General features: G+C 39.0%; 1 protein-coding gene across 3 annotated transcripts in view; it reads right to left on the reverse strand.

Annotated features, from left to right (window-relative positions):
• Positions 1-235: 235 nt before the first annotated feature.
• Positions 236-24,505, reverse strand: part of si:ch211-57n23.4 (immunoglobulin superfamily DCC subclass member 3) — a 47,783-nt gene continuing 23,513 nt past the window's right edge. Inside the window, exons 7-14 of one of the 3 annotated variants that reach the window (XM_044172292.1) lie at positions 15,101-15,266; positions 11,295-11,545; positions 10,996-11,160; positions 9,327-9,515; positions 8,822-8,935; positions 5,892-6,018; positions 5,544-5,658; positions 236-4,091 (exon numbers count right to left, since the gene is read on the reverse strand). In XM_044172292.1, the coding sequence (XP_044028227.1) occupies positions 4,077-4,091; positions 5,544-5,658; positions 5,892-6,018; positions 8,822-8,935; positions 9,327-9,515; positions 10,996-11,160; positions 11,295-11,545; positions 15,101-15,266 (1,142 nt within the window). In that variant the 3' untranslated portion in view covers positions 236-4,076. Of the gene's footprint in view, positions 4,092-4,120; positions 5,009-5,543; positions 5,659-5,891; positions 6,019-8,821; positions 8,936-9,326; positions 9,516-10,995; positions 11,161-11,294; positions 11,546-15,100; positions 15,267-24,505 lie in introns of those variants that run through there. The other 2 variants (XM_044172291.1, XM_044172290.1) reach the window with 2 other exon arrangements.

Consider the following 24,505-nt stretch of genomic DNA (forward strand, 5'->3'; position numbering starts at 1 on the left):
TCCAACCTGATGGAGCTCAAGAGGTCCTGCAAAGAAGAATGGGAGGACCTGCTCAAAAATAGGTTGTAGCTTGTAGCATTGTACTCAAAGACTTGAGGCTGTAACTGGTGCCAAAGGTGCTTCAACAAAGTATTGAGCAAAGGCTGTGAATACTTATGTACATGTGATTTATTTATTTATTTATTTTTTTTATTATTTTGCAAAGATTTCAAACAAACTTCTTTCACTGTATCATTATGGGGTATTGTTTGTAGAATTTTGAGGAAAATAATGAATTTAATCTGTTTTGGAATAAGGCTGTAGCATAACAAGATGTGGAAAAAGTGAAGCGCTGTGAATACTTTCCAGATGCACTGTAGCTTATGAGAAGGAGCTTACTGAGTATTATCAGAATACTAACTGACAATAAATATGCAATTGATTAGTATTTTATCATATGAGCGCCACAGTTTCTGTGGCAAAGTGCTGGTGTTGTCTTGTAATTACCTTCACAACTTAAGGACTTACAACAGGAGCCATCAGGCTAAATAAATAACATTAAAGGGTCAGTTCAAACAAATCACAAAAAACACATTTCCCACTTATCCCTTGTGGTATCTAGCCATTCAGGTAGTACAACCAAAATAGAAAGTACAACTTCTGTTGAGTTTTTCAAATATATTTTTCAATGCTTTAAAAAGTAAGCATATGTAACTTTTGCTGAACAGTGGCCACTGTAGCCACAAGTGGTAATTATGGGATAAAATGCTCCAACATAGTGTAACAGAAGCACGAGATTAGTCAGCGAACTAAGTAATGTCAGTAACACAGCAATATCTATATGATAGTTTTAGCAATAGCCACCATAAACTACTGGTCATACCAGGCCAAGTAAGACTGTAGCAGTAAATGTGTAATGAATTAAGCAAAGGTGCGTTCCTTATGAATTAATGTGAAAAAAATGTTATTTCTTCTTTCAAAAGTTACATAGTCTCATTTTAAGCTACATAAATTCCATTCACTTCTAGTGTACTGGATTGGTAACAAACAAACCTTGGTAAATAAAATCCAACCTATGAGTTGTTTTTTTTGTCATTTGTGTGAACTGAAACATTTAACAAATTAAAACATTTTTTGTGAGAATGTAGTACATTAATGTGTAAAATTAAATGTACTTTGAAAACCTTTCAAGTCACAACTTGGTCTCCGTTTCCAGCTGCAGCTTATCTACAGTCAGTCCTTTACCTCCAAACTTTTTCATTTTGGCCAAAGACCAAGGACAGGACCTCAGTTACAACAGGTTAAAGCTTTAGGTTTTCAGTTGGCTACAATAAATCAGTGGGAAGCTCAGAAAACAGAGAAACACTTATAATCATTAAAGCGTTGTTTCTCATTGGTACTAGCAGCCAGCTTCTACTTTCCTATATTTTTTAATTGTATTTTTTGTAGTTCTTTTTCTTCTAGTCTTCAGGGCCAATCTGGCTTCAAAATCGTTCTGGTCTTATAGTTACTGTCTCTGGAAAACTCATCATTTGCTCAAAGACCATCACAAAGTAATCCTAACAATCATTTTCATATCATCCATTACATCCATTACACATGTCAAAAAAGAAAACATTTGAAATTATCATAATTAATGTTATCAGATCTAATAATAATAATAATAATAATAATAATAACAATAATAAACTTTTTTTTAAAAAGCAAACATTTGTTTTGGCAGAACAAAATACTCAATTGAAAAGAGGCAGAGAAATGAATCCAACCAAACAGAAGCAACAAATGCTTTCCATTAAAAAAAAACTAGTTTAACCACTTCATACCACAAAAACACATTGACTTTTTAGATTTCCCATACACTTTTTGGTATCACATTGGTTTAACAGCTTTCAGTTGTGTAAGAAAGGAGATGAAGGGGAAAACCCTTATCTTTATACTGTTCTGCTTTGAGTAAGCCTTTAACACTCATAAAGGTTTCGGTAAACCTTGAGGGCCATAAAAGCTTGAGGCAACACACAGTTTTGAGTGAGTGAGTTTCTTCAGTTATGTAATAAGAGGCAGAGCCATGGTTGAAACCCTGGTTCAAAGCATTTTTTCATGTTTTCAGTTGGGACACCTTTTTAAAGTCCATTTGAAATCACAATCAGTCACATCAGTCAAGTGATTTACATTTATTGTTATTATTTTTATCACTGAAAAAAAGTATTCAGGTATTAGGTATTAGGTAAGGTATTTGGAGGAACATAAGAAATGCTCATTTAGCCTCTGAGTGTGCGGGCTGGTGTAAGTGTTTGATTGACAGCCAAGCCAGGACTCACCAACATTCTTAGATTGCAAACTGTAGTTTAAAAGTATTGGACTGGCAGTGTTTTGTTAGTAGTGGTGAATACTAAGGATCACATCATTTAGTATATAAACTAACTGTTGTTGACATTTGCAGGTACGTTTTCAAGCTGTTTAATGTGCTACAGCTACAACTATCTAGCCTGCAAACTGATGTTAGCAGTACACTTTTCCCTGGTGGACTTTGTTTGGTTGGTTGTTCAGCACACCAAGGAGCAACATATGATATGTGTCTTTAATTTTAGAAAAGGAGACATTAGCTAGTAAGCTAATGTGGCTTGGTGATCAAAGTCTAAGGCTCATTTTGTGTTGTGTCATGCCTGTTTTCTGGCTGTGAGTTGTCAGATAAAACAGTGACATTACAAATACAGCCTAAAATGAAATTATTTGATTGGTTACATGCAAAAAAACAAACTGTAACCAACTGTTGTGAAATCAAAAAATAAATAAATATAAATTTCTCCTTTTTGTGCACTAAAAGATGGAATTAGGGAGCTATGTAAAACAACTTGGGTCAAAACCAACGTTTTGTGTCTAAATTTGTGGTTCCTTCTCAAAGCTTCTACCTTCAAGGTTCATGTATTGTTAGCCATTCACACACACATGTATCTCACTCACAAGCATGTTTCTGTGCTTTGGTTTTGAGGAAATGTAATGGTAAATACTATGAATGTTAAAAATGTAGAGTTATTTGGTTACATATTTCTTTAAGATCACTAAATATTTGGCACAAATTCAACTACTTTACAAGAGGAAGCAAGTATTCTTTATGGTATCGACATAAAAAATCTTTCAAAATATCTGGCATCTTCATTTGGTCACTCTTTAAAAGTAAAATATTAGAATAATCAAAATAAAGAGTTCCATGTTGAAGGGGTACACCTGTAATGACTTCCAAACTAAAGGACATGAAAGATATTTAAAAAATGGTAATGAAATCATGAGTAACATTTTTTTGGCTTGGGTTCAGTTAAAGCACTTTACACACAGGCGACCCCTTTCAAACTGGAACAATCCAAAACTGTAAGTAAATGCAGTCTCTTAAAATTATTTTTTAAAGGAAATCAAAGAAAACCATCAAAATGTTTACATCTTTGGGTATCATTCAGCTTGGTTTTCATAGAAGAACTTTTTGGATAGGCTGACACGGTGAAACATCAGCCTTGTCCGTGCATTCAGACAAGTATCACCTTAAAACGTCTGCCGCCAACTCAGTGTCGTTGAGGTCCCAGGGTGACCAATTTGGCATCTGGAAAGTTAACTTGGCAGCATGGCCTCAGTCATTTTTTGGCTTATATTCAGTATGCCATCAGGTCTGTGCAGATCAAACAAGCATCCTGTCTTTGATGAAATTCATAGAAAAAATTGAATTGAGGTCCATGAGCTACATCCTCTGCACAAATATGTCTTTGGAAATGGACACTTGTGTGTATTTGAAAAGCCATGGATAACCACATAATGGAGCAACAATAATCAAGGAGGAAACACTACATGGCCTTCTTGATATCTTCTGATGTCAGATCAGAAAAGTTGAAGATTTCCACCAAAACTGGACATGATGGAAACAAAACGTGACCTGGCTGGAACAGGAGGTTGTTAAGGCTCCTGTCGATCTCTGGTACAGTAAGGCTTAGACTTGTGGCAGTGGAATTCAGGCTCTGCCACAGTTATGCTCTCCATGGTAGTCATCCTGGTGAGCACTCTCTGGACTGGCCTTGCTGGCAGCTGACACGGTACACTGGTACAGGAACTGGTCAAGGAAATGGTTGCTGAAGGGAAAGGGTTTCAGTATTTTTTGGTTGAGGTAGGCTAGCACAAGCACTGGCCTTAACTATGGCTCAGGCATTCTTGCCAGACTGAGGTAGCTTTCTTTGGAGGTGTGCAGCTTTTGGATGAGGAAGAGTTGAGTAAAGAATGCCTGTTTACATGGTTTTTCTAAATGGCTCATATGGTGATAGACAATCATTTTCTAATCAGACTCTCACCTCTGTAAGGCATTCACAAAGGCAGCTATGTTTCTTCCCTTTCTTATTGCAGAGGAACTGAAGGCAAAGTCAAGAGTTATGTCACAACAGATTAATTGGAAAGTCCCAGTCAGGTTAGAATATTTGGCTTAATTTGGGGTGCACACAAGACTATAGTGCACATTTTCACATGTCAGCTTACCAGAGGAGATCTGAGGAATATAATATTTTGTTTTTGGAACAGACTCCCACTGGAAAAGTGACATGAGTGTTTGAAGTGCACACATAAAAAGAATGTGATAGGACCTAATCTGGAGTGGCAATGCTGTTTGAAGACTTTTTTCTACATGCACATGTGCACAGGCAATAAAGGCAATAAGCTTTGGTTTGAGGTAGGGGTGGAGGATGGGGGTGGGGTGGCAAAGGACCAGGATGTCTCCTAGCTCTATAAGCATTCTGTTACAGTTTTGTGGAGGCTACTTTCAGGTTATTAGCAGCAGGGTTTTGGGGAGACTAAACATATGACTGACCCCTATCAAACGGCACAGAAGGAGCTCATTCATGGGAGGTGTGTGGTTCCTAAGTGAATAGTAGACCATTGGAGGGGAGGACAGGGATGTGGGTGTTGATATTATTGACCAGTGTTAACCAGTGCCCGTGCCAGGCAAACCTGACAAGTGCTGCTCAATGACAATCTGGCACTGCGCTGGACAGACCACCTGCTTACAGGAAGAGTCATAACAGCAGGACAGGAAGGAGATTAGAGAGAAGAAAGACAAGAAATCAGATATCATTCAAGTATGGAATTATTTATGACATGCACAAGCAGCGTACCAAAGTACCAATGAAGTTACTCCTGGTTGGCCACTATGTCACCATTAGACTGTTGCTCGATTATACTATTGATCTGTAAAGACTAGTTTTACTTACTGTAAAGTCTGTTCTTCTGGTTGGCCTATTTGAGAACTAACATTGTTCCACACAACCATCTATGGATGGTTGTTTAAAAATGTAGCTACCTGAGGCTATTCCTGATCTTGGAGGAACCCAGAGGTCACTAACAATTTCTTACCGAGATTTTCACTTTTGACATAACCAAACGTGAGATGAACAAATTTGAGTTTTAGTCATAAATATCATTTTATAACCTATCAAGTCCCTATGCCAAGACAAATACTTGAAAATGTACTGAAACTGTACTTAATAAATGAAGTGGTTGAATAAAGTCAAAAAAGCTGTGACCAGCATATTGACTACCTGAGGCACTGACTCCACTGTGTGGCGGTTTGCTCCATCTTTAGGGATGCCATTGTGTCCTGTGTTGTCCCTCGGTACAGACCAGTTGTCCTGAGTCCCTTTACTGCAAAACAGACTGTAAACAGGTTCCAGCTATGAGTGCAGATTCTGCATAACTTTACAACATAGCTAAAGCACAATTCATGGAGGTACAGGATTTTCAGAAGCCAGTCCTGTTGATCAGTTAACTAGCCTGGTCTAGGTTTCTATATCAGTAAACATTATACACAATTCATTGGATTATAATTTAACAAGAATTCTTGGTATTGTTATGCAAGTAAAAAGGATATACAGTGTATTGGCACTTACCTGCGACGATATCCAAACATAAGGAAGAGAACACAGAAGATTATGCAGGCGGTGCCAATATGGATGCCAATGACAATGCTGCCCAGAGAGGCCTCTCCATCCTTGCACTGACAAAGACTGTTCCCTCCTGGAAACAAACACAGCACTAATGAGGAACACCCTCATGATGGAAAAAAGCTGAGCTTTGGCCAGACTAATATTTGGCACATGTATATGGTCCATTTTTTCCTGTATTTTATATGGTAAATGGACTGTACTTGTATGGCGCCTTTCTAGTCTTCTGACCACTCAAAGTGCATATATATTGCTAATATCATAGTCTTAAAGGTACAGTTCACTCCAAAATTAAAAGATATATATTTATTACCCAGTTACCTTACTTTAGTATAATCCACAGATTTGTTGTGAGCAGCTTTATGTAGGAACTATTGTCTTTCTACTGATAGTTCCTACATGAAACTGCTCACAACAAGGTCAATGTATCCTCATACAATGTTTCGTAGATATCTTGTAATTATAATCATAATCTATGAATGTCCAGCAACAGTTGTACTGGACCTTAGTCATCATGGTAACAATAAACACACGGTCAATGTTGTGAAAGTTGTAGTTTGGTTAGGTTTAGGTACCAAAACTACTTGGTTAGGTTTGGGAAAAGCTGATGGTTATGGTTAAAATAAATAAGTTATGTTAGTAACTCACAGTAAGTGTCATTCCTATTATTACTAATTTATTAATATTAACGCTATAATTACTATTCTACTATATAAAAAAATAAAAATTCTACGTGGTCTTTGCATTGTGCCTCCCTAACCCTATCCCCAACACCCCACCCACCCACCATTGAGTCTGGTTCTGTTCAAGGTTTCTGCCTGTTAAAAGGAAGTTTTTTCTTGCCACTGTTGCCAAATGCTTGCTCATGGTGGGATTTGTTGGGTCTCTGTAATTAATATTATAAAGAGTATGGTCTAGACCTGCTCTATAGGAAAAGCGCAATGAGATAACTTCTGTTATGAATTGGCGCTATATAAATAAAATTGAATTTAATTGAATTAAGTCACATGATGTAAACACGTAAGTCATGTGAAGAAAATACTTGCTCATCTGACTTCCTCCTTTGATCCTGTCATAATTACTGAGGCCACTAGAGCTCGCTGCCTAATGATAAATGTAACTCATGGCTCCCTATTACGTGGGTTATATACGAATTATAGTGCATTACTTTTCCTAGGCATAACTACAAAAAGTGAATGAGAACAGCCTCACAACATCTGTGGTTTATCTTGAGTAACCATGTCTTAATTTCTGGAAAGAAACATTGCTGTTGAGTTTTTCAAATGTAGTTTTTTGTATGATATTTAATTAACTGTCTGTTAATTACTTACAAGTGGATAATATCCAGTTTATTCATAAAAGTGTGTGGTACCTTCCAGCAACTGATGAGACCAAGCTTTAACATGCTAGAATTTAACTTGTAGCCTTAAAACTTTATAAGTTCTTTAGAAAAAATTAGAACAAGTAAAGATTTAGGATAAGATATATCTTGTGGGAGTAAGTGAGTACTCCCATGAACAACACTTCGCCCCTTTTTACAGAAGATTACAAAAACAAGAGGAAGCATCTTGACTGCTCCGTTCTCCTCTGCACTTCAAAACCTTCTCATCTTCAGTAAACCTCGGACAACCCAGCTGACTTCAACTGACCCGCAGAGGAACCGAAGGCGAAGGCACACAGAACCTGTTGGAAAATGCCGATATCCAATAGCCATCAACTTTGAAAGAATAAAACTTGCTGGAAGGAGCCTGTTCCATTTCTGAGGTCCAACACAACGAAGGTTAGGAAAGAAGAAACCCTGGTTTACACACCAGCCACATAGTGCAGAGAAGGAGAAATAGAGAGATGGAGCGAAAGAGACTCAAAGACCTAACTCTTAAACAAATAAACTCTATTAGCACTCCAAAACTGCTACTACCAGGTTAAGGAAGCCTGCTCCACTCTGCTGCAGCACCTAATGAGGACCGTAACAAACTTTAAACTCAGGCAACAGCTGGTTGATGCTCACACCGTGTTGCCATCACAACCGGACGTCATCAGCCTGATTATGGAAGGAGGGCTGATGTTGCCTCACGGGACCAACAGCACATCCGGTCCTGGATGGAGCTCCGGGACGCTTCATCCAGGACCGAAAGCCCATCAGCTAACCCAGATGCTTACGGGGACCAATCACCCACCAAGTGCCCCAAAGAAATGGCACTGCTTCTCCTCTCCCCTCCAGGGCAACGCCTGCCATACCCAGCCAAAACTCCAGTGTAACAACAGACACTTTTCCTGTGATAGTGGGGTTTGATGCTTTAGCTTAATAAGAACAATTAGAAAATGTACATCAGAATTAGTATCTCCCATTAACATAGGTAGGATATCTAAATTGCTTCAGGTTATTAATAATTCCTAATAATAATCTCCCTTGACTTTCCAAAACTTCTCAGTTGCTGAACGATTCCTTTATTTTATTTCACTTGTAACTATTAAAGTTTATCCACATAGTGGTTTCCTGTGTTTACACTAGCTAAGACCACCTGCTAAAATAATCAGTCACTGCATCATCTGGTGTCAAATGGTCATTCATTCATTTATCCTTTAATTTGTGTGTCTAGTAGTTATTACACAAAACACAAAATTTCTTTCAAGGTTATGTGTACTTCCAAAAATGTTGGTCTGTTCTTTAACTTAATGATGTTAAAGTCTACTTTTAAGCAAGATCAGAACATGTTTGCAACCACTGTTCATAATAGTTAAAAGATGTGTATAGGTTATGAATTAATTATAAAATAAAAGTTTTCTTCATTGTGTTCCGCATTCTTCCACAGCATTCACAGGATCAGAGGATCTACTGAAAGCTCTTCCAGGACACAGTTGGTGATCATATTCACCAGTGCTTTGGTCACTCATGCCTTCCTCTGCCAGTGACACCAGTCTCTTGGAGCAGTCACTCTCCCCGTTTCCATTGTAGGCCACCAATTTGACTTCATACACTGCACCCGGATCTGAAACAAAGGGCCACATACAGAGTCAGTCAGGAGTTTGAAACAATGTTTTTAAAGTGGAAGGATTTGTGTCTCTGCTGAGGATGTGTGTTCTTTTTTATGCACAATCATAGTCGGTTTCCATTTCTTTTTCATTCCATCAGCAACTGTTTAACTTTGTTAATGCTGCTGTATAGTTCATATTGATTAATGGGGAGGGAACAGAGGGGGACCCGGGAAAAATGGGAGTGTTGACAGGTATGGTGTTAAGGATTGTCAGTTACAGCAAAGGAGGCAATAATTGTACGCAGCCTGAGAGAAAGCCTTGTCTAGGAGACACAACTGAGAGCCAAATCTTACCCTCTCTGCCCCTGATGCGCACATACATAAATACACACACACACAGACTCACCCAGCTTAGAGATGGTGTGGGCATTGATGTGACAGGGCAGCTGGATTGGTCCCTGGAAGACAGCGTGGGGAACCCTGCGGTAGGACAGCTTGAAGCCCTCAGCCTTGCCGGCCTTACTGGGGAGCTCCCAGAGGACCTGCACAGTGCTGGAGTTCACCACCTTGGTGAAGAACGTGGGAGGGGTCGGCACTGGACGGAGAGTGGAGACAGAAAAAGGAGAATGATGAGAGACGAGCTTAGAGATTAGACAAAAAAAAACAAAAACAAAACAGTATTAACTGTCCTCCGAGGAGATGATGAGAAGAGAGCAGGTTTGGTTGAAAAATGTGGTCATTGAAGTAGCTGATAGGAAGTGGATTCAGCACAGAAAAACAACATAATATAGAAACAGAACAGACAACAAAAACTAAAGCAACATTAAGAATAATAAAACTAGTGACACAATAAAAATAATAAAATAACTTTTTGAAGGATGGCATTTTTAATTTCATACCAATGCGATTAAATTTCAAAAATTAGTGATATTATTCATAGTTGTAGAAACATGAATGGACTGTACTTGTATAGCGCCTTTCTAGTCTTCCAACCACTCAAAACGCTTCACACACTACATATTACATTCACACACTGATGGCAGATGCTAACTGCTCCTCAATTCAAAGAAACTAACTAATCATTCACACACACTCACACACTGAAGGCACAGCCCTCAGGAGCAATTTGAGGTTCAGTGGAACTCATAAAAGGTTTCCAATAGTGTAAGGTTTCGTTCACTTGGTTTGTTCAAAATACTTTTACACCTCTTAGGCACCCAATCCTCTTTATAAAAATGTGAATTACAAAGAGAATTTGATAAGAATGCAGAATAGTTGCAGTGTGAATAATTTTGATTATTAAGGGGAGGAAGAGGAAATGTGATGTACAAGAAACCTTTCAAAAACACTAGTGAGGGGATTAAGGTGTACATAGGCAGTGATAAGATTTTTAAATACACTAGTATTTAAGTACATTTTTAAAGGATATGTTCCAATTGTTGTGAATCTATCAGACAATTACATGCCATATGTAAATATGTTACAATAGTTACTGGTTGTTGTTTCCATTCCTCTGGTCCACACTGTGAATGAAGTGATCCCTTCCTTAAAGATTCCCACTTGATTTGTGTAAATCAGACTGCTGAAGCCTCATATTAGAATGCATTTTTGCACAGAACAAGGACTGTGGATTGTGCCAGGAAGAGCTAATTGTCACAGCTGAAACACATTGACTGTTTATGCGCTGCCATATATATGCAGTAGCTGCTGAACCTCAGGGATCTCCCATGGACAACGTCTAACTGCTGGCTAGTGGATTGCATGACAGAATGAAGATGGCAAATCAACAGTAGTGATTGAGTACCGTGTATTTAGTAGTTGTGTTTAGGGGCAAAAGAATTAAACAAAAAGTACTGTGTGTGAAAAGTGTGCCTCTGAGTCTGTGTGTGTCAAAAGAACCCGCAGTAACTACAGTTTTCAAACTTTTGTTTATAAAAACTATTTTCACTAATCTTCTCTCATCTTTTGGGCGATGACCAATATCATTCAACGTGATATAAAATAATTTAAAAAAATGAATCAGGAGACAGCAGAAGTGAACTTCCCATGCTTTTGTCAGTGTTTCATGTTCTTACCACCCCCTAGTGTTGTAGCCACCACAGTGTGGGACTGCTGGCTGGCTCCCAGTGGAGAGTAGGCCTTCAGGTAGAGGGAGTAGGTGGTGGCTGGTTCCAGGTTGGTCACATCATGCTGAAAGATACCTTTACTGATGGCTTCCTGCAGCTCCAAACTGTCGGGCTCTGAATCACACACAACACACACACACACACACACAGTCATTTAGATTTTGTCATTATTATAACTAAACAACCCACACAGACAGATGGTATCTTTCTACAGTAGACTCTCATTGTGTGTGTGTGCTGACACTCACCTCCTATCTTGCGGATGTGCAGAACATATCCAATGATGCTGTCAGTGACGTTGGAGGGCGGTTGGCTCCATGTGATCTGTAGTGTGTTGGAGGAGAGTACGCTGGCTGTGAGGCTCTGGGGGGCCAGGGGCAGGTCTTTAGTCTGGGCCACGGCCAGGCGGGCACTGGCCTGGTTGGTGCCAGCGCTGTTTTCGGCAATGCACTGGTAGATGGCTTCATCCTCTGAGCTGATACGGGTCAGAGCCAAAGTGCTGCACAGAAAACACACAGCTGCATCAGTTCACTACTAGTCATATCTACCAGACACCACAATACAAGGACTGTATGGAAAAACATGGCGGGTCAGTAGTGACAGACACAATATCAATACTGTTAGTACAACTAAACCTAATACTATTATTTCTACTTCACCTGCTCAGCTGCTACTGTTACTACTACAACTACTACTACAGCTACAATTACTACTACTATGGCTACTTATTAATTATAACACTCATACAATATTATTAATACTGTATGAATAATAATACAATCCCATCACTAATACTAGTACTACTCCTGCTATTGTTACTGCTGCCACCTCTTCCACTACAACTACTACTACTGTACTACTGTTCAACTGGGCAAATTGGGCAACTGTCCTGGGGTCCCAGATCATCAGGGGCCACAAGGGCCTTGGTTTGCTTTGTGGAAATCTGATTAACTTTAATTCAATTCATAACTTTATTCTTCCCAACAGGGAAATTCAAAAAGTGCTTTGTTTGGGAATATGTACCAAAGCGCAATATAAATTAAAATGATGAGGACCTGATGAAGGTAGTTCCTGCAATTTAACCTCATTTTGAAGCTCTGTCTTACTGAAGGGCCCTGTGTCAAAATTTTAATACCTTTATTTGTTTTGTGTGCATATTGTGCTTGCATTTTGCATATTCTAAATTACAGATGTGTTTAATCACACAGCAGACCTGGGTCAGAGTATTATTCTAGCATAGTAGAACTGGTTGGTTTCTAGGTAAAATATAATGAAGCTTCCTTGTGTTGTCTGCTGCATGCACGCTATGTACAGTGGTGTGAAAAAGTGTTTGCCCCCTTCCTGATTTCTTTTTTTTTTTGCATGTTTGTCACACTTAAATGTTTCAGATCATCAAACAAATTTAAATATTAGTCAAAGATAACACAAGTAAACAACTGCAATCAAGCGGTTGCAATAACTTGCAATGAGTCTTTTACAGCGCTGTGGAGGAATTTTGGCCCACTCATCTTTACAGAATTGTTGTAATTCAGCCACATTGGAGGGTTTTTGAGCATGAACTGCCTTTTTAAGGTCATGCCACAGCATCTCAATAGGATTCAGGTCAGGATGACTAGGCCATTCCAAAGTCTTCATTTTGTTCTTCTTCAGCCATTCAGAGGTGGACTTGCTGGTGTGTTTTGGATCATTGTCCTGCTGCAGAACCTAAGTTCGCTTCAGCTTGAGGTCACGAACAGATGGCCGGACATTCTCCTTTAGGAGTTTTTGGTAGACAGCAAAATTCATGGTTCCATTTATCACAGCAAGTCTTCCAGGTCCTGAAGCAGCAAAAACAGCCCCAGACCATCACACTACCACCTCCATATTTTACTGTTGGTATGATGTTCTTTTTCTGAAATGCGGTGTTACTTTTACGCCAGATGTAATGGGACACACACCTTCCAAAAAGTTCAACTTTTGTCTGGTCAGTCCACAGAGTATTTTCCCAAAAGTCTTGGGGATCATCAAGATGTTTTCTGGCAAAAATGAAACGAGCCTTAATGTTCTATTTGCAATGCAATAGTTTTCATCTTGGAACTCTGCCATGCAGGCCATTTTTGCCCAGTCTCTTTCTTATGGTGGAGTCATGAACACTGACCTTAACTGAGGCAAGTGAGGCCTGCAGTTCTTTGGATGTTGTTGTGGGGTCTTTTATGACCTTTTGGATGAGTTGTCGCTGCGCTCTTGGGGTAATTTTGGTCGGCCGGCCACTCCAGGGAAGTTTCACCACTGTTCCATGTTTTTGCGGATAATTTGTGGATAATGGCTCTCACTGTGGGTCGCTGGAGTCCCAAAGCTTTAGAAATGGCTTTATAACCTTTTCCAGTCGGATAGATCTCAATTACTTTCTTTCTCATTTGTTCCTGAATTTCTTTGGCTCTCGGCATGTGATGATCTTTTGGTCTACTTCACTTTATCAGGCAGGTCCTATTTAAGTGATTTCTCGATTGAGAACAGGTGTGGCAGTAATCAGGCCTGGGTGTGGCTAGATAAATTGAACTCAGGTGTGATAAACTACAGTTAAGTTATGTTTTAATAGGAGGGGCAATCACTTTTTCACACAGGGCCATGTAGGTTTGGGTTTTGTTTTCCCTTAATAATAACAACATTCATTTAAAAACTGCATTTTGTGTTTACTTGTGTTATCTTTGACTAATATTTAAATTAGTTTGATGATCTGAAACATTTAAGTGTGACAAACATGCAAAAAAATAAGAAATCAGAAAGGGGGCAAACACTTTTTCACACCACTGTATATGTGGGAGAAACTGTCAATAGGGACCTGCAGCTCAATTTTGTCCTGGGGCCCTCTAGCAAGTTAATTAAATTCAATTTTATTTATATAGCGCCAATTCATAACAGAAGTTATCTCATTGCACTAATCCAGCACTACTGCTCCTGCAATACTGCTTCAACTAATAATACTGCTGCTTCTTCTATTATTAATACTACCACCACCTATAAAGGCCAGTGATACATAAGAGATGTGTATTTATTATTATATATAATAATGCAGTTAAACTGTCCTCTTGGGATTAGTTAGTTAGTGAGAAACTAATGGCCTTCCATCCATAACAAGGCTAATTTACTTTCATTAACTGGACAATATTATTAATAATATTAAGAACTCAGCCTCAACACCAAAATGTGGTTACAGTCAATGTTGACATGCATAAATACAAACACGGTATAATTCATAAATATACAGTATACAGTAGACATCATTGTTCAATCATAGACCACACCACACACTGATCACCAGAAGATATTCAGGGTGTAACAGACTCAGTAACTCTGCACTCTCTGTGCACTCCCTCCACCATGTGGTATAATTGTTAAATGCAGGGCTAAAAAAGGCTGCTGTATATTAGAGGTGACATGCACAGATTGGGCTTTTCATAGAAAACCAAAGTTTAAGGGAAATCTTCTCACATAGATATTCAGATCCTATACCTCTGAGACAGGCCTCTTCGATGCCTGACCTCTGTGACACGTGTCTCTCTTTCCATATATTTGCTGTTTGTTTGTCAAATGCATCTTTTCTCTCTTTTTGCTTCTGTCATATCTGCTGCCTGCTTCTCAAATCACCACTTTGGTCTGTGCCTCCTTATCTATTTTTTAAATATGTCAATATAACTGACATCTGCAATTTGCCTTCTTACATTAAACTTCCTGCAGTTACTGTAATTGAGCAGTGTTTCATGTACTATTGATTTTTTAAAGATAAAATCACATTTATCTACTTTTGTAGGCTCGAAAAGCAACTTATCAGTAACTGGCCCATCAGGATCATACTGAATTAAGCATGTTGATTCAGTATTACTTGTTTTCTTTAAACAGTATTTGTCTAAATGTTTAATTATGTACTTTAAAGATCATTAAACTGTGTTACTGTCTGCACTGTGAGCGCAGAGCTAAGAATGGAGAGATTGAAGTCATTCTTATCCTCACTTTCTAGTAAATGAGATGAAAAAGTAATACACTTGCATTACAGTACATCACTGCCATCACCTACCTGTTATTATTGGTTAGCTTGACGTTATGTCCGGGCATCAGGACCTTGCCGTTCTTCAGCCAGATGAGGTGAGGCTCAGGTACACCCTGGGCCACACAGGTGAACACAGCACTGCCCCCTGCTGGTTTGGACACAGACTGTGGCCACTGTAGAAACTCAGGAGGAGCTGAGGAGGAACAGAGAGGGTGATGAGACAAGGTGCAGACAATAAAAATAATCACAATATAAAACTAAAGCGCATAACAGACTCATGTTTCCCATAAACCCTAACAGCTAACAGACATTGAGACCTGAAATGCCAATGTCAAGGAGAAATTTTAATAATACATTTACAATTTATTTATAATTTAAGAGGCCTGGTAGAAATATATCTTCTTTAATACTCTTTGCATTGTTACTCATAACAATGGGCTATATTCTCTACCCTAGCAATACATCCAACTGTCCATGTGAAGTTAGTTCTGTATCTGGTCAGGAATAAAAATCCATCACATCCTCCAGACTACAGGGCTGATATCTTTCAGAGAGTCTGCTTAATCTTGGAATTTGTTTACATTTATTAATTAGATAACCATGTTTTTTAAACCATGACCCAGTATAAAATTAGCAAAATTCAAAGCAGAATTAAATAATTCTGGTTTATTACAAATTGGGTCTTATTTTTGTAGTTTTTACCATGTCACTTCATTCCTGGATCTCAGCAGTTACTTGGTGATTGCAGTGTTATTATTACTGATAGAAATGATGGTCAAAACTAACAAAATCGTAAGGGAGGACAAAAGTAATTTATAGGACCATAAAAGTACACAAGGGGACACAGAATGCTATAAGACTGCACTCAACTTTGAGAGACTTTAAACTGTCTTGAGATAGATAATCCATCCAATCCGTTTCTGCAAATTGATTTTCATACTTTAGTGAAATGTATAGTAAGGAATAGCTGTGATGAATGCAGTATAAACACGTGCAGATATGTTAAGCATTAGAACAGAGGTCGTCAGCGTTTTCTATCATGAGTGTCAATTTACAAAGATGAAGAGGGTGAGTCAGAGGGGTCTGTTAACGTGCATTTACGTTCAAGTTATTTTCAATTTATGCACTGATAGTTACACTATTATTGGACGTTTGACCTTGTTTATGATAATAAGGGACTTGTATTTGTGCAGAATCCCCATCCCAGAAAGATGTTTCTGTTATTTAGCCTAACCACATGGATATAAATGGGGTGGACAAAATAATAGAAACACCTGTCATACACAGGTATGATGCAATAAAGTTAAACAAAACTGCAGCCTCCAAACTGACCATAGAGTTGAATCAACACGTCTAAAATAGCTTCAACAAACTAAACATTATAACCTTCATGCAGGTAGGACTTATTGCAGGACTGTTGGATTAGACTGCATTAGTTTTAGCCATGGCAACTAAGTATAGATTTATGTACTGACACGTGTTACTGTAAAGGCATATTTTCCACTTCTCTGCAATATGATTTTAAAAAAATCTAAAAATTGAAATATAATATAAAGAGCAATTCAAACTGCTATAGCCTGTTTACACAGGCTAAATCTGTTTATTGAAACTCAATAACTGACATCAACACTCCCTTACCCCACCATGTCAACATTTGCTTCTGTGATCACTTCATTCCTGGATCTCAGCAGTTACTTGGTGATTGCAGTGTTATTATTACTGATAGAAATGATGGCCAAAACTAACAAAATCGTAAGGGAGGACAAAAGTAATTTATAGGACCATAAAAGTACACAAGGGGACACAGAATGCTGTAAGACTGCACTCTTGTGAGTTGCGACCAAGCACAAAATATAATATAAAGCTATATGGCCAAAGGTCAGTGGACACCCCTACTAATTATTGAGTTCAGGTGTTTCAGCCACACCCATTGCTAACAAGTGCATAAAATCCAGCACATTGCCATGAAATCGCCATAGACAAACATTTAGAATTTAGAATGGGTCATAAAGAGTTCAGTGACTTTAAACGTGGCACAATAGGATGCCACAAGTCAGTTTGTGAAATTTCTGCCCTACTAGATCTGCCAGTCAACTGTAAGTGCTATTATTGTGAAGTGGAAGTGCCTAGGAGCAACAACAGCTCAGACACGAAGTGGTAGACCACACAAACTTACAGAGCTGGGCCAACGCATGTAAAAATTGCCTATCATCTGTTGCATCACTCACTACAGAGTTCCAAATTCAGCACACAAACGTCATGAAATGGGTTTCCATGAACACTCACTTGACTCAATGCCAAGCGCTGGCTGGAGTGGTGTAAAGCATGCTGCAACTGGACTCTGGAGCAGTGGAAATGTATTCTTTGGATTGCTGAATCATGCTTCACTATCTGGCAGTCTCATGGATGAATATGGGTTTGGTGGATGCCAAGAGAACACTACCTACTGGAGTGCCTACTGTAAAGTTTGGTGGAGGAGGTATAATGGTCTGGGACTGTTTTTCAGGGTTTAGGCTAGGCCCCGTAGTTCCAGGGTCTACTTAATGCTACAGGGTATGAAGACATTTTAGCCAATTGGGCACTTCCAACTTTGTAGTAACAGTTTGTGGAAGGCCCTTTACTGTTCCAGCAAGACTGTGCCCCTGTGTACAAAGCGAGGTCTATAAAGACATGATTCGACGAGTTTGGTGTGGAGGAACTTGAGTGGCCTGCACAGATCCCTGACCTCAACCCCACTGAACACCTTTGGGAGGAATTAGAATGCAGATTGCGATCCAGGCCTTTTTCTCCAACATCAGTGCCTGACCTCACAAATGCTCTTTTGGCTGAATGGGCACAAATTCCCACAGACACACTCCAAAATCTTGTGGAAAGCCTTCCCAGAAGAGTGGCAACTGTTATAGCTGCAAAGGGTCCAACTCCATGTTAATGCCCATGGTTTTAGAATGGGATGTCCAACATGCTCATATAGCTGTGATGGTCAGATGTCCACTGACTTTTGGCCATATAGTGTACATTTCCACTGTGGGCTTATACGGGATTAAAAACCAGCCTTAGAGAGCTGCTAACCATAAAAAAAAAATATCATCACCCTGGTTTTCAGTGCAAAGTGCTACTGCATCAAGAAGGTCTGGATGGAGGCTGGAGGCTTTTTGTATTGACATGAATCAATACCCAGAAAAACACTCAGATAAGAAAATTGTATATAGAACCCTTCATTTGAAAACCTTAAACCATTAAGAAATACATATAATGTTTCATCAATCAATAAATCTGTGTCTGCGCTTGAACTTCATATATCAAGGGTGTCTCTCCAAACCCCAGAGGATGGTCAGATCCCTTTACCACACACACACACACACACACACACACACACACACACACACACACACACACACACACACACACACACAGACACACAGCCTGCTGACTCCAGCCACTCCTCAGCTGTCCCCTGACAGACTGCTCCTCTTGACACCCAGTTCAATTTTACACAGGCACAATAGACATGCATATATATGCTGGGATATAGGCAACGTTCCCTAAGCCTTAAAGCCCCTCCCCACTTCAGCCCACACTCAGCATCCATTGATCTATTGACCTCAACACCTGCTGTGACTCCACACCCCCAACCATCCACCTATAAGCTGAGAGGGATGTGTCAACTAGATGACCATTTCAGTAAGGACACATTCATCACTGCAGCCAGGGATTTTATTTCTTCTATTGGTCAGACCACTTTGATTAGCTCATCTGAGCCAAAACTAACCCATGAAGGAAAAAACAGAAGGAAGTGATAATGGCAGCCTGTAGGTGTGTTTGGTTGTTGTGTAATATCATCACAGAAGCAAATGTTGACATGGTGGGGTAAGGGAGTGTTGATGTCAGTTATTGAGTTTCAATAAACAGATTTAGCCTGTGTAAACAGGCTATAGCAGTTAGAATTGCTCTTTATATTACATTTCAATTTTTAGATTTTTTTTAAATCATATTGCAGAGAAGTGGAAAATATGCCTTTACAGTAACACGTGTCAGTACATAAATCTATACTTAGTTGCCATGGCTAAAACTAATGCAGTCTAATCCAACAGTCCTACAATAAGTCCTACCTGCATGAAGGTTATAATGTTTAGTTTGTTGAAGCTATTTTAGACGTGTTGATTCAACTGTATGGTCAGTTTGGAGGCTGCAGTTTTGTTTAACTTTATTGCATCATACCTGTGTATGACAGGTGTTTCTATTATTTTGTCCACCCCATTTATATCCATGTGGTTAGGCTAAATAACAGAAACATCTTTCTGGGATGGGGATTCTGCACAAATACAACTCCCTTATTATCATAAACAAGGTCAAACGTCCAATAATAGTGTAACTATCAGTGCATAAATTGAAAATAACTTGCACGTAAATGCACGTTAACAGACCCCTCTGACTCACCCTCTTCATCTTTGTAAATTGACACTCATCATAGAAAAGGCTGATGACCTCTGTTCTAATGCTTAACATATCTGCACGTGTTTATACTGCATTCATCACAGCTATTCCTTACTATACATTTCACTAAAGTATGAAAATCAATTTGCAGAAACGGATTGGATGGATTATCTATCTCAAGACAGTTTAAAGTCTCTCAAAGTTGATTTTTATTACACATTGAAATGAGTGGAAACATACAGAGGCATGAAAGGTGAAAAACACATTCATATATGTAAAGCACTGCAGAATGTTTTAAATGGTCAGCGGTAATGTAAAGTCCTGTGTAATTTGTAGTAAATGGACTTAAATTGTGCAAACATACCAGTAAAAGATAAAAGATCAAGTTCAATGCACTGTTTCCTTCGTTGTCAGATTATACATCATGTTTTGCTCTGCATGTATGTGCGTGTGTGTGTGTGCGTGTGTGTGTGGTCATTATCTCTCGGGAGGTGGGGTAGTTGTCCACTCCATCTGTTCAGCTGTCCCAGCATCATGCTAGAAAGTGTCAGGCATCCTCAGCTGACCATTCATCCAGTTGGATCCATACTCTGTATTGATAAATGATTCTGTTGACCTTGAGTTTCACGGCACCTCATAGCTCGTCTTATTTGTTTAGTTCCTTTTGTTTGCAGCCTGTTTGGGGGGTTCCATACATCTGTTCACTGCTTGGACTGGCACTGAACGTAACTAGATTTACATATGTGTGAGCAATACTGTGTCATTTTCCTCACAAAACTGAACATTATTGCCACTTTTGGCCACTTAGTTGTGCCTAATGCTGCCTATGATGAGTCATGTAACTGAGGATGTACAACAATCCTGCTTGTCATGTCATAAAGCACAAGTTAAAAAGTATGTGCAGTAGATGTATTTAAATACTAACAAATGAAAGTATGCTGAGGAACATTACCTTCCAGAGGTTCTAAATATTATTGCAATAAGCTCCAAAGAATATTTTAATGTGCAATGCTAATTTTTAAAGGTCCTCTAATTTCTTAATAATTTCCTAGAACTTTGCCAGGAAACAACTATGAAATCTGGGACCAATTGTAAAGAAAATAGAAACAGTGTACTATGACAGCACACATAGTAAGTACCAGCTTCATTTAGGTTTTTCTGAAAGAATCAGGAAATTAGATTGTTACTTAATTGTATTGTAAAGAGTACAGTAACAGTTTATAAGCAGTTAAGAAGTGCTGAAATCAGTAAAAGCTGACAGAGATCCATTCATTCATTACTGAACTTAAGTCTCTATATTTGTTGAATTGTATGCTTACTTGCAATTTACACCTACACAGAAAGACATAGCTTACATTTGTTCAGCTGACCTGCTGTGTACTGACTATGAGTCTGCAGTTGCAATTGCTACCAAATCTCATAGTCATAATTGGAAATTTTATTCAGACAACATTGGTAGTAGTACAATGTACCCTCCAGGCTGGACCGCTGCCCTCAATGCAGACGGTGGTAGCCGATTGTCCGTTGCCTTGTCCAGCCAGTTCACACACACCATCTCCTCGTCCTCTATCCCCCCTCACTACATTGGAGATTCCATAACCAGGGACATCTGTTTCATAAACGCCATCACACACTGTTTCCCTGGTGCCGGTCTCCGACAAATTGGATAAACTCCTGGACATTCTGCCCTCACTCCCCTCCTCCATCAAGAGAATAGTGCTGCATGTGGGGAAAAAACGACACATCCCGCCAAGAGTCTGAGCGCACTAAAAACAATTTAACCTGCATTTAAAGGACTGTGGAAAGTCTGTTATTATTTCTGGCTCCATTCCCACTCTCAGTCATGGAGCAGATCATTTCACCCGTATCCTTACCATGTGCACCATCCACACCAGAAGCTTCATGAGCTATAAAAGTGGCCAGCAGTCATTCGTTTTCAATGGGAGCTGGCGACAAAAGGTGTCCGACGGCATGGCAGCAGCGAGCAGCGCAATGCCAGCGACCAGAGTGACGAGTTGAAGTTGAGCAGGTTTTGATTTTCTTCCCCCTGTAAATGTCTCCCTGTGTACTGAAGTTCCTAGCAAATATTTGTTCCATACTGACAATGGAGGAGAAACTGACGACTGTTGACTATTGGGTGGAATTTCCTGCCCCCTGGAGAGGGCTGGCAGCAAGCAGCCAGCGACCAGAGTACCCAGAGGCACTCATGAAACTTCTGGTGTGAGTGCACTGTTAGCCAGCACTCTAGTCCGCATGCAGAGCCAAAATTAGGTTGGTTAGGTTGATGACTATAGTCAGCTGAATGAACTCTGCCCCCCGAACTATAAGTCTTAAAGCTCTCCCTGTGTTACTGGTTGTGGTGGAGGCCTTGCTGTTACTTTTAAAAGTCATCACAAATGCAGCTCCCTTACTGTCAACAACTCAAGCTTTGAAGTGCTGATGCTGAAAATTCCTGGGGCCACTCCAGTGTTATGTGTTAGCATCTACTAACCCCCCAAGGCAAAGTGTTTTTACCTGAATAATTGGTGTTTACACTCGGTTTGGACTTAAATAATGTGTCTATGTTTGACCCCTCCATCTCTAACCACCAGTGTATTTTATTTGATACTCTGGTACAGGCTACACCAAAGGCATGTAAACGCACCACTCAGCTTCGGGTACTAACTGAACATACAGCTGATATATTCTGTTTCTGTTTAACTAGTAAAAACACAACTTGACTTTAAATTCAGATATAAACAAGCTGCTAGGCAATTTCAATCAAATTTGTGGGACTACATTGGACAGTGTTGCCCCACTTACAACCAAAACAAAAAATGCTGTAAATTCTTTCCATTGGATCAATGAGAACATTCAAAACCTTAAAAATGAATGCAGTAGAATGGAATGCAATTGGAGGACAAGAAAACTCCAAGTCCACTTCCTACAAATGAAGGATCAACTGGTCATCTACACTCAAAATGCAAAAGAGGCAAGAGACCAAAATTAAATTCTTGGACCAATTCTGTTCTCTCTTTATATGCTACCGTTGGGTCATATCATTCGTCACCATAACATCTAATTTCACTGTTATGCAGACGATACACAGTTATATCTCACCCAGGCGCCAGAGTAAATCAGGGAACTTTTAACTCCCTACTGTCCTAAAAGGCCTCTCAGATCTGCTGGTTTAGGCCTGCGAGCTGTTCCAGTGTCCAGGTTCAGATCAAAGGGTGATTGAGTGTTTGCTGTAATGGCACCTCAGCTTTGGAACTGTCTTCCATTTAGTATTTGATCTGCTGACACTGTTTCTGCTTTTAAATTCTGTCTCAGGACATAGTTTTACAGGCTTGCCTTTTCACCTGACAACTAGTTTTATTTGTTTACAGGTGGTTGCACTGGTTGTGCAACCACCTGTTTTTTAATTTATTTTAATAGTTCTTTTATACTTCTTTCTCTTGGATGATTTATTTGTAAATGCATTGTGTGCTTTTCATTGTGGTCTTGTATTTTGCTGTTCTTGTGTTTTTCTTCTTATATGGGTGATTGTCTTTTTAATGCTGTCTATGGAAAGCACTTTGTGCTCCTAAAAGTGCTATACAAATAAAATTCATACAGATATTATCGAGAAAATCTACTTAAACCACCACAAGTAAAAGTACTCATTATGCAGAATTATTATTATTATTTATATAATTTGATTAATATTACTGATGCATTAATGTCCATGTAGCATTGTTGGAGCTTATGTTATACTGTTGGGTGGTTTAATCTACAAGAATGCATAATATTTTACAGGCTGATCATATGTTTTGTATGTATGTAAATTCTTAATCCAAACCAGTAACTGTACAGCTGTCAGATAAATGCTATGGAAAATAGCATTTATCTGCTATTTAAAAAAAAAAAAATCTCTCTGAAGTGGACTAGAAGTATAAAGTAACATAAGATAGAAATACTTGAGTAAAGTACTTTTACTAAAATTGTACTTAAGTAATGTACTTAGTTATTTACCAGCACTGAATATGATATGATCATTTCAGTTATCACATTCTGAAAATATTTCTGACTTCCTATCAAAGTGATAAAACCTGATATTAAACCTGATATTACCAAAACTAGAATTAGTTTATAATTATATAAAGTATTATATTACAATTATGCTAAATCGATTCAATTCAATTTATTTATTTATATAGTGCCAATTCATAACAGAAGTTATCTCATTGCACTTTTCCTACAGAGCAGGTCTAGACTCTTTCTTTATAATTTTATTTACAGAGACCCAACAAATCCCACCATGAGCAAGCACTTGGCGACAGTTGCAAGGAAAAACTTCCTTTAAGAGGCAGAAACTTCGGGCAGAACCAGACTCAGGGTGTTCTTACATGAGAAGTTTTGACAGATGAATAGAAAAATATCTATTGAAAATGAACTAAAATCCTGCTGTAAAACAGATAATATGCATACATGCCATATATACATATTTGTATGTTTTTGTCAACACATTTGCACAAGAGGTAATGTGTCCTCAGTGAGGGAAAGATTTTGGTGCTGATGTTCATATAAAATGTGAGAAGTGAACTGAAGCCCTCAGTGGGATCTACATGATTAACAATCTGCAGCTCATCTCATCTGGAAAACATGGACAAAAATGAGGAGGAAGGAGGGAGGGATGGGCGTATTTAACGCACTGTTCTCTATTCTTCAGAGGTCAGGGGTCTGAGGTTGCAGGTCATTCCTCACCCCCCTTCCCTTACCCTTGCACCCCCTCTGCACCTTGCACCCTGCATTGACTGTCTAGTTGTCCTCCACTTTTTGTCTCTCTATATGTTGTCTTCTTTGTCCCTTCATCCTGACCATGACCGTGGACACACAGACTGTGTGAAAGTTCAGACCTCTGCTAACCTTCACACAAACAGCAGCCAGCCTCACTGATCACCACTGAACTTGAATTCAGCTAAATAATGAAAACATTTACGTTCACTGTGAGTCATCACAATGTCTCTGCAAATTTGA

The sequence above is a fragment of the Siniperca chuatsi genome, linkage group LG17 (genome assembly GCF_020085105.1).
Source record: "Siniperca chuatsi isolate FFG_IHB_CAS linkage group LG17, ASM2008510v1, whole genome shotgun sequence".
NCBI classification, from domain to species: domain Eukaryota; kingdom Metazoa; phylum Chordata; class Actinopteri; order Centrarchiformes; family Sinipercidae; genus Siniperca; species Siniperca chuatsi.